We start from the raw sequence: 14,028 nt of genomic DNA on the forward strand, positions 1-14,028 counted from the left end.
AAGAATGTAAGAAAAATATTTTTAGGGTGTATATTACTTGGCTCCTTCATACACTGTCAGATTTTCCTACAGAGAAGATGATTTATTTCCTGATCAAGATAAGTGAACCAAGTAGACGCTAGTAAGGAAAAGAGCCAGCTTTCCTAGTAGTTGATAATATTTAGTCAGTTGTTGAAGATGAAAGAGGGAAGGCATGAGAAGTCAATATTGCAAAAATTAGTTTCTAAGGAACCTTAAACTGAAGACTTTGTGAGTAAATCCTGGGCTCCTGCATATATACCATCCATATGGAGCAGGCAGGAAAAGGAGTGGGGAAAAAACCCAACAAACCCCAAACCTTGTAGATGTTTATAGGAACATTTCGATTTCAAGTCATCTATATGTTATAAATTTATAAAAGTTTTAATTTTAGCATATAATGAATCATACTGGGATAGAATAGAAGAGACTGTTTCAGTTGGAAGGGACCTACAATGGTCATCTAGTCCAACTGCCTGACCATTCAGGGCCGACTAAGTTAAAGCATGTTGTTAAGGGCATTGTCCAAACACCTCCTAAACGCTCAGATTTGGGGCATCGACTACCTCTCTAGGAAGCCTGTTCCGGTGTTTGACCACCCTCTTGGTAAAGAAATGCTTCCTCATGTCCAGTCTAAACCTCCCCTGGTGCAGCTTTGAACTATTGCCGTGTATCACTGGATCCCAGGGAGCAGAACCCGGCACCTCCCTCTCCACTTCCCCTGCTTGGGATGCTGTAGGGAGCAAGGAGGTCACCCCTCAGCCTCCTTTTCTCCAGACTAGACAAGTCCAAATGCTTAGCTGCTCCTCATAGGACATTCCTTCCAGCCCTGGTACTAAATTTATCAAAATAACTTCCAAATGAAAGTCCATGTGTATAGGATGTCAATAGGATTGCATTGACCTTTTCCCATCTCTGTTGACTTGGTGGAACCATATTTTCCTGTTGTATGTTAGCACGAGCTGGACATTTGGCATTGTCAAAAGTATCTGTTGCTTTTTCAAAGTAGGTTAATAAAGTTTGATATTGATTTCATAGCAGAAAGAAAGTGAGCAAAACCTTGGCTTAGTTAAGTATATAGCCAGTATATATGTAACTGATGTTCAAGGAAGCTGGTTTTACCCAGGGTGCATGCTGTAGGTCAGAAAAGCATATACTTGTATGCTAAATTTAGATCCAGTAGAGCAAGAATCACTTGGACAATTATTTTATTGTTAACACCTTCCTTAGAATTGCTTTCTTTGCAGAAGGGCAATGTTATGTGCTCACACTTGCTGTGAACATAGAGCAGATCCTCAGCTGGAACTGAAGAGGTAAGTAAGAATACAAGAAGAGCGGACAAGAACCCTTATAAAGCTTGGTATCTCGAGTCTAAAAATGTGAATTGACACCTATAAGACAGTTACCAAGTAATATATATTTTTTTAGGTCTCTCTGTTACAGAGACTTTCATTTTATTTAGTTTTATGCATAAGAGTAGTTGTAGCAGAAATAACTCATAAGGTTAAGCAAAGCTGCGACATTGAGATTTCATGCTTTTTAATGGGGTGGAATAGCAGTTAGTTTCAGATCATCTCACCCTGATAATCTAGAGATAATAAAAATAAAATTCTTTTGGACTGTTCCTTGATATTTTATGTGGGAGAGAACAAGAAAATTCTTTGCATTTTTCTTGCTTTCAATAAAACTTTGAAAAACACAACTTATCAGAAAAATGAATTCTCTCCCATCTTTACAACATCCTTCTGCTGTGGGTTGTTTTATTCTTCCTTTATAGATGTAAATAAGTAAAGCTAAGAGCAGACAAATACAATAAACACTACACATTTAAAAAACATCTAGAGAGAGTTCATTATTAGAATCAAAGAAAACTCTACACATCATAGCAAAAAATTAAATTGGGAGGCTGGCTAGTAAGAAGTTTTTTGTCAACTTAATCTGTTGGCTTTGTTTTCTGAGTGATTGTAGTGATTGTTAAAATGATAAAGCAAGTAGGTGTTATACCTAATATAGCTGCAAAAGCTAGCCTTAGATTTAAGAGGAATTCAGATTGTTCATATGAGGCAATGACATTCTGAAAACATGAGGATTTTCTTCCTGTGACAAGATTTAGTTTGTATTGTGTGTTCTAACGCAAGGTGTACAATATGATGCGTATCTTATTCTATCCTGCAAGGATTTAGCTTATCCTTGGGTGTAATAATGACAAAAAGCTATGTTTTATCGCTTCTTGTAACCAGATCTACCAACAAAGGGAATAGCTTCCCTCTGGCAAAGTACAGCGTTGAGGTTAAACACCTCATAATCCTTGGACAGGGGAGTCTTTATATTGGTTTTTTTTTCCAGTAAGTACAGCTATTTATTGTAACTTAATGTTTTTGACTCAAGTGAATCTTTAAGTGAAAGACAAGAGTGTAAAATTAGTTTTTCTGATGTTGGCTTTTTAGCTTATTTTTTTGGTATCACTGTGTTTAGACACCTGTGGTATACAAGGTGCTTCATAAAGAAGATATAGTTTGTATCCTAAAGAGTGTGGTAGGTGTTTTTATGGATGTGATGTTATTTGTGTCAAGAGAAAGAATGCCTCCCTTTTATGAATGAGAGGAGAGTGGAATTAAGATTATGTTGAACAGTTAGTGTTTGTCAGTACTGCCAGGAACTGAAGGTGCTACAGATCTACTGCAGTGTCTACAATTTTCATTTGTTCTAGATCCCATTTTGCTGGAGCAGTTGTCGTGATTGCTTCTGCTGCTGTGTTATCTGCAGTACTGTTAGTGATCATTTACAGCCTTGTAACAACTACTTTATGATAAATATGACAATGAAAGAAAAGCGCTGCGAAACAGTAAACTCTCCATAATTTTATTATTAAGTGATTATTAATGTTAAATTAATTTGTAATGGTCCCATGCTGAAGAACATGCTTATGAAACATTGCTTTGTGCCATGTAATGTCGAGATAACATGAAGGTTATAGAAGTAGGTTTACAATTTCCAAAAGCTTGCTCTTCATTGTGGTTCTTGAAGTTAGGCTGAAACTCCCCTGTGTTATAGCCGTGCCAATCTGTGAACTTTCACAAGAAGACTCATTCAGTGCTGTGACTGAGAGGAAACTTCTGCTTCATTGAGAACCTGAAGGCAGGATGTGGCTGAGTGGCACGGTGTGTTCCCCTTTGGGAAGCTAGAGTACTAGTTATTTTCTTTCTGAGACTGAAAAATATGGAAAACAATAGTATTTTTTATGTGTGAAGCGCCCCTATTCAAGTTGGTATGTACACAGAGACACAAATATTTTCTCTTGCCTCACTGTTCAAAATATTGGTAGAAATGCTGAGGTTAAGCGCTTATTTAGATGGGAGAGGTGAATATTGGAGCTGTAGTAGTCCAGTCCAAACCGGTGCCCTGAGCAATCCTCCTGATGCTCTTGTTATTTCCTGCAGTAAACTTTGGATATGATAGCAACACTTTTTAAAAACACTATTCCTCCTTTTCACCATGTTGCACAGAAGGATGCTGGTCAACCAAATACATTTCATGTTGAGAAACATCTGGGGTTTTTCACCAAGCCAGTTATCCTTTCTTTATGTAGTTCCTAATTGTATGGTGCTCAGTCTAAAATCGCCATTTGGAAAGGACTGGATGAAGCCAAGCATCTGTTGAACAGGGGCTGAGATGTGCAGTAAATGGTTGTAGAATAGAACCTGTCCTTTTCTTCCCCCTTCCCTTCTCCCCCCTTGGTGCATGGTATGTATGAGATTTTAATCAGTGACTGTAATTTATGTAATAGCTTGGTTGTGCTAGTTCCGTCACAAATAACTGTGATTGTCACTTTCCACTATCAGACTTGTGAGAACTAAGTCCAGTGGTAATTTAATACACAGATCAGCTTGGCTTTTGTCCCAGCGCAATTGTGGAATTCACCATTTCTTTCTCATGAAAACTGATGAGGATTTTCTTTCTTTTCTGTCTAGACTTTTTTTTTTTCCTGGACATTAGTGGTGTTATTTAAACTGGCTAAATGGAAGTATAATACTTCAAAAATTAGACACAGCAGTGTTAATTAAGTGGGAAAGATCTGGTTTTGCCATGCATTTCTGCATTTTAAAGCATAACTAAAGAATTTTTTGGGCATAGTTTTCAGGGATAACTTTTCCTGTTGACCGATATAATAGAGTCATCACAGCAGCTGCAAGGGATTGGTTACACTGCTGGAATTCACCCGAGTGTACACAGGTTTTTTTAATGCATGCTTTTCGAAACAAAACAGTTTGATAGCAGGTGTGACCTTTAACCCTCCCTAACTTTGAAGAACTTAATCATCATCATTTGTTGAGCACTGAATATATTTTACAGGTGGAGGAAACAGAGGGAAATGTAGTTTGGTTTTGATGGGAAAGGGGGAGGATGAGGAAGGGTTGTATTGGTATTTTTACCTCTTTTGTGTAAGCCAAATTAACCTCAGTTAATTTTTGAGAGTTCTATCTAAACAAATTTTTACGTTCTATTAAGAAAATCTGTTTTGACATATGGTTACAGAGACATAAGTGAACGACGGTAAAGTTTGAAGAGAGAGATTTAAAACGTGCACATTGCTAAGATTTTGCATGCAGAAAGGGCTGGGAGAGCTGTGGAAAGGGTGAATATACAGGAAGGTATATTGAGAAGGTGCCTGCATTGTCCCCAGAACAATATCAATTACACATTGGTCCTTCCCAACAAATGTTTGTCTTGCCAGCTTTTTGAGGACCTCAGATGATTCTGTGCCAGTTCTGTTTCTCACTGTCCAAGGAAACCCTTGTATTTTGGGGGATGGCGTGGTGATGTGAGCGTGGCTCTCTGGATGAACCAGCTAACCCTTTGTAGAGTCATGGAGATCACGGTAGTGATCATCCAAGGATACAGAAGGCAGTTTTATCTGACAGTGTAAACCTGAATTGTGATATAAACCTTTTTACAATCAGTATAGACCTGAATTCCACCTGTCCTAACTGCTGTCCTTGGATAGGTGGTGGTTGTGCCAAAGAGCTGTATGGTATTGTTGCTCACGGTGAGATCCATTGTGGCACAGACAAAAATGGGACTGACTTTCACAAATGAGTGAACATATGAGGAAATGGAAATCTTTACAGATAAAAGCTAGAAATACATGTTTGAATCACCATATTAACATTAAATACATGTGGATGTATTTCACTCTTGGGTTTACAGATTATAGAGAGAATTCTGCAATTACAAAAATCTGCTGCCTGACTCTGTACTTTGTCCGCTTTTTCACACAGGTGTGGAAGCACGCATTCAGCTTGTGCTCTGCATTGCTGCTGAGTTAGTCCATGAAAGGGCTTGTTTGTTCAAGCGTTTCTCTTCATACAGAGTCCTGTTACTGCTAACTTCAGATTCAAGCTTAGTGAGTTCTGCTCTCAGTATCTACTTTCTTACCGTCCAGTCTGGCCTTAGCTGAGAAAAGTTGGTTTTGTGGCTGAGGCTGTAGACAGGATGGCAAGTCCTCTGAGCCTGCCACAACTTCTTTTCAGCCTCAGGCAACTTACTGTTGCAAAATCATTTCAGAAATCAGTTTATTTGGGTTTCTGTACTTCTTAGCTGCTGACGAGTTTGTTGTTCTTGTGGTCGTAAGAGAAGTTTTTGGCATTAGTTGCGAAACTGAGTATGTTCAGTGCCTCTGAATGTCAGATTTGTGCATTTTGGGCTATAGTCTGAACATTGGTGACTTTTCATAAATTTAATTTTTATAGCTGGATTTAACAGAAAATCCTTGCCTGTACGTTTCCTTAGTCCCCGAGTTACTGCAACTGCAGACTGGTTATTCTGCTTTTCTCCTCCTTTTCCCCAGCTTCCTCATGGCTGCTGCTGAGAGCCATTTTTACTCCTATGTGCTACCTACAGGCATGTCCCAGTTAGCAGCCCTACTACTTTGTGGGATTTGGAGCATTTCCAGACAGCTGCGAATTACAGCTGATAGAAATTTGCTTTTAATACCATTCTTATTTCTTCTAACAGTTACATTAAAATGGTTTTATATTTCTTGAGGAAATAAAAATATTAGCTTTATATTTCTTGATTGAATATTCCATCTTAGTTATATTTGTGCTATATTGCTTGAGACACTTCATGAATGAAGAGTAGAAAAGGGCTTCGCATCGGTATTTAGCTTTGCTAGTTTAATTCGTTCTTCCATCCTCTGTTCGAGGAAGGGGATAATAGAAATGGTCACATTTATATGTAGATTTATATCTATGCTGTCAATTACATTTTCATCACCCTTTTGCTGTCAAGCTAGTTAGCAATGCCTCAAATATATGTCTGAAGTGGCCTGTTACTATGGTAAGAGCTGGCTTGCATTGGATTATACTTTTTGTTTGGTGTAGCAGAGCATAGTGTTTCTGAGGCTCAGTTTTGTGTGGATTATTTCCCCTTTACCCTTGCAGTTGCTCAGCATTAGAAATAGGTACAGTCTAAGCAGTCCCGGCACCTAGTATGGACATGGTTGTAGTTTCCTTGAGATGATGATGCCAGAGAGTCTTGCTTCTCCTGGACTAGAATTTCAACCAAGTGTGCTGAACCTTATCCTTGGAAGGACAGCAAAACTAATTTCTGAGCATGGAATTAAGCTTTAAACTTTTGTGAAAATATCTGAGGAGTCCGAAATTTTAGTTGTTTATGCGGTGGTGTGAAAGCATACAGATCTTTACTCTTTTGGAGACCTCAATGTCAAAACACTAAGTGGTTTATGCAAGTAGCTGTTTCTTAATTCATTCTTTTCTATACCTTTTTTTAAGAAGTAGTATTAAATGTGTCCTTGGTGGTAAAACAAGTCTATAACTTAACTGAAGCCATCGTATCATTCTACCTTTGGAGTGATATGTCGCATTCATAGACAGGAAACTCTTGAAAGGACTTATAGATTCTTCATGGGAATCTTTTTAAAGTGAAATTTATGTGAAACTTATGTGAAGCCAAATGAAGTGTTCCCTGAACAATGGCAGATATGAATAATTTGCATTTGGGCTTGCAATCTCCTTATCAAAGTAATGGTGTTTGTAATTAGATTTTTGACAAAAAGTTGCATAGAAAAGTTATTTTATATAGGTACCTTTTGTCATTCTATTTCCTACATTATGACAAGACAGAATTTATGTCCAAAATTATTTTTTGTAATGGACTTACAAAGGATAATTAAGAAGGTCCATGAATTGCAGTGTCAGAACATGGTGTTTTGGTTGTCTGTTCCCATCATATGCAAACTTTGTCATGGTTTTCAATGGTACTGAATTTTTATCATGTTCATTTATCTGGTCTCTTGTTGAAAACTGGAAAGGCCTCTTAAATAGTAATCCCAAAAATCAGCTGCATAAAATTCCACTTTTGAAAACCCAGCTGTCTGTAGCTGTAATTATTCTCTGAATTACTTGTTTGCAAAGACTCAATTGAATATGATTGTGTGTCTTTTAAAATAATTCATATTCTAAAATATCTGATTTTTGTAATTTAGCTGCTTATCCATGTATGGGAAGAATTGAAACAAATTGGTACATGTATGTATATTTCATATATTTTCAATTACTCTTTTTTTTTTCCCCTCCTTCCAGGCCAGCCAGACCATTCAAGTTACCAAAAAGGTAAGGTCTAATACTGTCACATCTGAGGTTTGCAGAATCACAAAGGCAGTAGATAAGGTGATGGCAAAAGTGTGATTTCCTGCACAGTGCAAGGGTGAGGAATGTTCAAGGAGAATAGTAGGCAATCACATTAAAACAGATATTATTAAAAAAAAAAAAAGTATTTCTTTATGCATTGGGTAGTGAATTTCTGAAACTGCTACAGGAGACTGTGGAGGCGGATAGCATCAGCAAGTTCAGACAACATTTAGAAGCACTGATCTACAATGGGTGCCTAACACTGAAAGGAGCAGCCAGGAAGAAGCTCTGTAACATCCCTCATTGGAAGCAAATAGACCACAGATGGTGGCCAAACTTTTGTGTTCCCCCTAAGTAGTTTTTCAGTAAATATCTTCTTTTGGAGAGGATATACTGGACCAGAATTTTAAAATCTCTGCAGATTTCCATGTTCCTTTTTGGCAAATATTTTATGGTATTTTTTACTACAGTCCAGTCTTTCGTTCTTTTCATACTTTTCAGAGAAAACAGCACAGCAACTTATCTAAACTGTTATGAATTGCCATTGGTAAAGAACAAGCCTGTTTGCTAAGTATCTTGGTTTGAGTTGGATAAATCTGTTTGCTAATATGAATTCAGCCACATAGTGACCTCTTTATGGTACAGAAATTATATATGGTATGTTTCTGTCTCTTTATATGAGACTGGGTGGTGGTTTAACCTGAGTATGTCGGCATATAGATGCTGGATTGAAAGTTTATCTCTGTTTTAGGTTATAGCTTAAAATGAGAAGTGGAGCACTGTATTTTTTTTTTCCTTCCTCCTTTCTAAGAAAGCATCTGAGGTTTTTAGATCACCTTGGGGCAAATTGCTTGAAACCATTCTTTAGTGGTGCTAAATGGGTGAGATAACTGCAGATTGAATTAATAACTGTATCTCCTAAGCATTTTTAATTGTTTAAAACATGAAGAAAAAACACTCACCAAAAACCTCAAACCTTTTTCAGGTATGTGAAAAACAGCAGAAGGAAGGAAATTAAGGAAAGCCGTATGCAACTTCAGGGTACAAGGCAGCTTACAGCAGTGACACCATTCTAATAACTAGATGGAAAGCAGAGGGTGAAACGGCATAAAAAAAGATATTTCAGTCCATGTCATAGTTATTGAGAATTCATAATTTAGTGCTTAAATAGTTTGGAGGAAAAAAAAGAAACTATAACGTATCAGTGTAGCCATATACCCAGTTCTTTGAGCACCTGTAGTTTTAATTAGGCATCAGAAAGCAGGATTTAGAAAAGTACTAAAGTATGTGTTTAGCACCAAGGATGTGCTTTCCGAATGTGAGTGATTCCTTGACTGAGGAATTGATTTAAGTGCTTTCCTCTTCAACTTGGACATTATCATGCAAGTGGTCATTTATGCAGAATCTAAATAAGGGCAGTGGCTTTTCACAGAGAAAATAATAAGTAACTGAACTAATTTTATGTTTTTTCAATGGGTGAAAAATAAAATTGCTGCCATTTGTTTAGCCACTTTTGGTGGGTTGGGATTGAGGTTGGCTGTAAGCGACTTGGCTGGAGCCAGAGCCCTCAGCAGCAACAAATGATGCTCAGACAAATAAAATTAAAATATGGTGTGATTAATCCTTTTTGATGTTCCAGCCCAGGTCAGCTTTGCTGGTGGGAATTTCAGTATGTGATACAAGAAACAGGACGAATTTGCAGGTGTAAACAAGCGCTTACTGTCTTCTGTGTGTGGTTTATTAACATGTTAAACACTTCACCGAGGACATAGTTTCTTTTACAGCTAGTGGCTGAAGAATTTAACCATTTTAAGAGCTGCCCAGCTGAGAATGGAAGTGTAGAGGCAACATGTCAAAGGGGTAAATCTGGCACTAGTGATGAATAGGAAAATAAATCTTTTGGGTATGATTTTTATGACTAGAGCAAACATCTGTAAGAGTGAGTCAATCCAGCACTTGGTGTTTATGAAAACATTTAGTCCTATAAATAGAAAAATTCTATTAGGTCATTTACTTCCCTTCACTTTTACTTTGTACAATTGCTCATTTGGCAAGCTGCCGCTTTGTGATTCATGTTAATAAAAACTTATACTTCAGATTGCTTTTCAAGCTTTTGCTAATTAACCTCTTGTGTGAGAAGGTAAGAATCATTCCACATTGACCTAATGGGAAATAGAGACCCACCCAGTGCTTTTTGGACTTCCTTGCTCCTTAAAGCTGTGCTTAGACCCCTAGACCATACCTATTTCCACATGCTATGGGAAGTCAGCAATAAGCTTGCTCAATGCCATTGATTTTACAATTAGAAAACTGGGAAGCTGTTGCTGGAATGAGGAGCTGGGCATTACCTCCTGTCTTAGCAATGGCACAGGAAATTTCTGTAGAGCCCATAATTGAATTGTGATTAGATAATGAGTTGCTCTGAAACAGAGAAAGAACCATAATCTTTTAAGACAGTAGAAATAAGTAAGGAGAGCAATCGGCTATAAACTTTCATGTTACATTGCATGTAAGTTGAGGAGGAAAGAAGAATATAGATCTTCTTGATCAATATTTAGTGTGTACAGACACTATTGGTACAGAATGATTCATAGCCTCTAATCATTTTTCTAATGCCTTTTAAACTTTATGGGACTGTCTTTGCTCCCAAGATCCACTCTTTGCTCCCAAGATTAGACAGTGTTGCCCTTGAAACATAAACTTTATGAATTCAAGTCTACTGTAAGAAAAAAATATTAAGAAACTAAGATTTCTAGGCTCCATTTCATTTTCTGATAATTTTCTATCAATTTAACAAAAATAAGAATACTTTGTAAAATGAGGAAGATTAGATTTGCATATAAAAATTCTTGCACTCTTAAAATTTAGAATGAACTAGGGGTTAAAATCCATGTATCTGTGTTATATTTAACAATTAATGCTCATTAGTTTATGTGTCATGTTGCAACTCCCTTGCACCTTGGAATTTGCGACTGATTTTATGGATCATTTTTTATTTTATTTATTTATTTTAATTTTATGAGTATTTTTTGTAATGACTGCTTTAAATATAGAGGAAATGTTTTCTTTTGGGTTCTGCTTTAAAACTGATTTTTTTCTCTCTTTGATATTTTTCTTAAAAAAAACCTTAGCTTTCAAAGAAGAAACTGTGATGTTTTCTATAGCTAAATTTTAAAGAAAGCATCTGTTTTCTAGTGGTCCCCAGTCATGGATAATACCCACGCTAAAAGTTAACTATAAAGTTAAGGAAAAAGTATTCACATAAAAAATTGTGTTTAAGTCTTAAACAATGGTTTTCACTTCACATACACTTTTTTGTTGCATTTTTTTATGTAAAAATAATTTATGTAAATTATTGCTATGGCAGTTTTAAATACTGAACATGTGCTAAACAACAGAAATATCTATTTCAGTAGCCTGTAGTTAATCACCTCTATAGCAGCACAAAGAAAGTCTAAGATAAAGCCTGCATTTTGAAGAAAAAAAAATTAAGTCTGATATGAAAAGCTTTTCTATATAAGAATAGAAAGTTTCAGTAGGGAGATTTGATAGAAAGTGGTTTTTTTTTTGTTTTCTTATATTAAAAAAAAAGGGGTAGAATTAAACTGTTTCCAAATGGTTTCCATCCATGTGTGATAGCTAGCTTGATTTCCTAAAAGTAAAACAAAGAAAAAGGGTCAGTGTGTCAACATGGTTCTTTGGAGAAGTATGGATTAATTTTGTGTATAACTTTTATTTTTGTATACCTTTGTCTCTGCTCCTCTCCATGTAGCTACGCTGCGCTGATAGCTGACTGGCCCGTGGTGGTCCTGGGCATGTGTACTGTGTTAATAGTGGTCTGTGCACTGGTTGGAATATTAGTTCCAGATCTTCCAGATTTCTCCGATCCATTGCTGGTAGGTAAATATTAATCAATTGTACTGTCAAATAAGTATTTATGGTTTGCTGGTTTTTCAGTGATACCAGTAAACAGCAGATGCAAGTGCAGCAATTAATACATTCCTCTTAAATTGAGATCTGCCCAGAGGAAAAAAATGGCTCTTAAAGTGCCTGAAAAGGTTCCTTGTACTATGAATCTGCTTGGGAGTCAATTTCCAGAGAGATTCACTTGGTAGTAAGCTTGCAGAAGCAAGTTTGTCTAATGAATGCATGAAAGAAATGAGGTAGTAAAGAGCCATGTAATTCCCCAATTAAAAAAAAAAAAAAAGTATTAAATCTTGACATTGGAGCAACTAACGGTGATACAGAGATGCAGTTACTATCAGCGAGTGTTATCTACTAGTTTAAATTCCTTCAGCATTTCGCTATTGAAAGCTCGTAGTTCTTCAACAGAACTGCTGTACATTGAATAGTGTAAATTCATCCCAGTTTTAGATGTACAGCACAGTGCAACACAGACCATACATTCCAAATCAGGCTTCAAAGAGCGAGGGCCAGGATCTATTAAAGGAAAGCGGATTCTGAGTGCCTTCTGGGAATGAAATGATATCCGTATTGAGAGACTGAAAGTAATTTTTATCAGATTCGATTAAATAATGTTCTCATTTCTTACTTTTCGTGAGCTATCTTACCATGAGTAGCTTTCAGGACTTTTATTGAAAATATTGTACTCCATTATTATCTTCAAATAAAAAATACTGTTCCTATAAGTTATTCTTATTTATTTTATAGTAACTTATATTTGTACATATTAACAAGTAATGGAGATTTCTTGAAAACAAGCAAGTTATTAAAATTGTTTCAAAGTCACTTTTAAAATTATTTAAAGATTTGCCTTATTCTTGGAGAAAGAGAGAAGATAGACTTGAGTGGTTTTTTAATAATATTTAATCTGTAAAGCGTGATATTGAGATACAGAAGGGGACTTTGTAGAATACTCTTTCTCTGAAAACTAAATGTTGAATGTTTGGTAGACTAAATCATCATCACTTCTTAAGGAGAGAAGTAGTACAGGCAAGAATTCTTAATCCCTTGTCACTCTATACAGTTGGTCATTATTTTGTCTGACCTGTCATAAAGCATTTTACTTTTAAAAGTAGATGCCTGGAGTAACTGTGCTTCATAATGAAAACTATCCATCACTTTGATCATGTTTCCACTTCCCACTTGAGCTAAAGAATGCAAAGCATTAATGGAATTTTGGGATGCTCTTCCCTTAGGGTTTTGAACCAAGAGGGACGGCCATAGGACAGAGATTGGTCACGTGGAACAATATGGTGAAAAACACAGGATACAAAGCAACACTTGCAAACTATCCTTTCAAATATGCAGATGAGCAAGCTAAAAGGTAAGAATTTGTATTAAAAATGCAATTTATTTTATTGGGGTTTTTTGTATGTACATAGCACTTGCTCTAATATCCTCTGAAGTTCATGTGTATACTGCCACTGATTTCAATAAATATTGAATCTGATCATCTACAATTCTCAAGGCCTTTCATGTGGAACTAGATAGCTCCCATCGCAAGCTCTTCAAAACAGTGTATAATTTTTTTTTTCTCTTTGAATTGTGGATATTTTCAGTAGGGGGCTCAATGTCATTTCCTTTGAAGTCTCTAATTTAAACAAAAAAATCAGTGATTGTTTCAGGTTTTGTGTACCAAAGTCACATTGGTAAAAATGTTTTCTCATATGTAAGAGCTATTAAGATGTGTGACTTGTTTGGATGCTCCTTTTATTAACAATCTCTTTGCTAAGGTAAGGTAAAACTATTTATTCTGTTTTAGTCATCAAGATGACAGATGGTCAGATGATCACTACGAAAGAGAGAAGAGGCAAGCAGACTGGAACTTCCACAAGGATACCTTTTTCTGTGATATTCCAAGTAAGTGGAGAAATGATGTAACGAAGGTTAAAAACTTCTGCCAGCTGAATGATTTCTGAGCTCTTCTTTATATTGTGTCCCTTTATTAGGAAAATATTTTTTGTTTTGTGTATTCCCAATAAGCACTTTCTTCCTATGTGCAGAAGTCTTTGAAGAAATTGGGCTGAAATGTTGTGTTCTATTGGTTTTTCTTAGGAAGCAACTGTATTTATTTCAAGTGCTTCCTTTAAGTTGTTCTGTTTCCTGTAAATATTTTTATTATTGGTGATGCTGGTCATTGTAAAAACAGCTTTTTGTGTATGACTATAGAGATGGCACTTAATTCACACTAGGTAAGAAGTTGTGTTCTAGATGTGGCATTAACTCCAAATCAAAATACTTTTCCTGTATATGTATATGAAAGACAATCAGAGGTCATGTCCAGAATTTAGGTATTTGTTTAGGAAAAAAACCCCAAACAAAACACAGGAAAACCACACACACGCACACACACACACCCCCCCCACTCACCCCCCCAAAGGGGCAAAAATCACCC

General features: G+C 36.4%; 1 protein-coding gene across 1 annotated transcript in view; it reads left to right on the forward strand.

Annotated features, from left to right (window-relative positions):
- Window positions 1–13,493, forward strand: part of LOC104465245 (protein dispatched homolog 1-like) — a gene marked incomplete at its 3' end in the record, with an annotated part of 22,891 nt that extends 9,398 nt beyond the window's left edge. Inside the window, exons 2-5 of the mRNA XM_010078214.1 lie at window positions 7,623–7,652; window positions 11,443–11,566; window positions 12,830–12,957; window positions 13,396–13,493. Of these exons, the coding sequence (XP_010076516.1) occupies window positions 7,623–7,652; window positions 11,443–11,566; window positions 12,830–12,957; window positions 13,396–13,493 (380 nt within the window). The remainder of the gene's footprint in view (window positions 1–7,622; window positions 7,653–11,442; window positions 11,567–12,829; window positions 12,958–13,395) is intronic.
- Window positions 13,494–14,028: the final 535 nt, after the last annotated feature.

This window comes from Pterocles gutturalis, unplaced genomic scaffold (assembly GCF_000699245.1).
Source record: "Pterocles gutturalis isolate BGI_N339 unplaced genomic scaffold, ASM69924v1 scaffold36903, whole genome shotgun sequence".
Lineage (NCBI taxonomy): Eukaryota > Metazoa > Chordata > Aves > Pterocliformes > Pteroclidae > Pterocles > Pterocles gutturalis.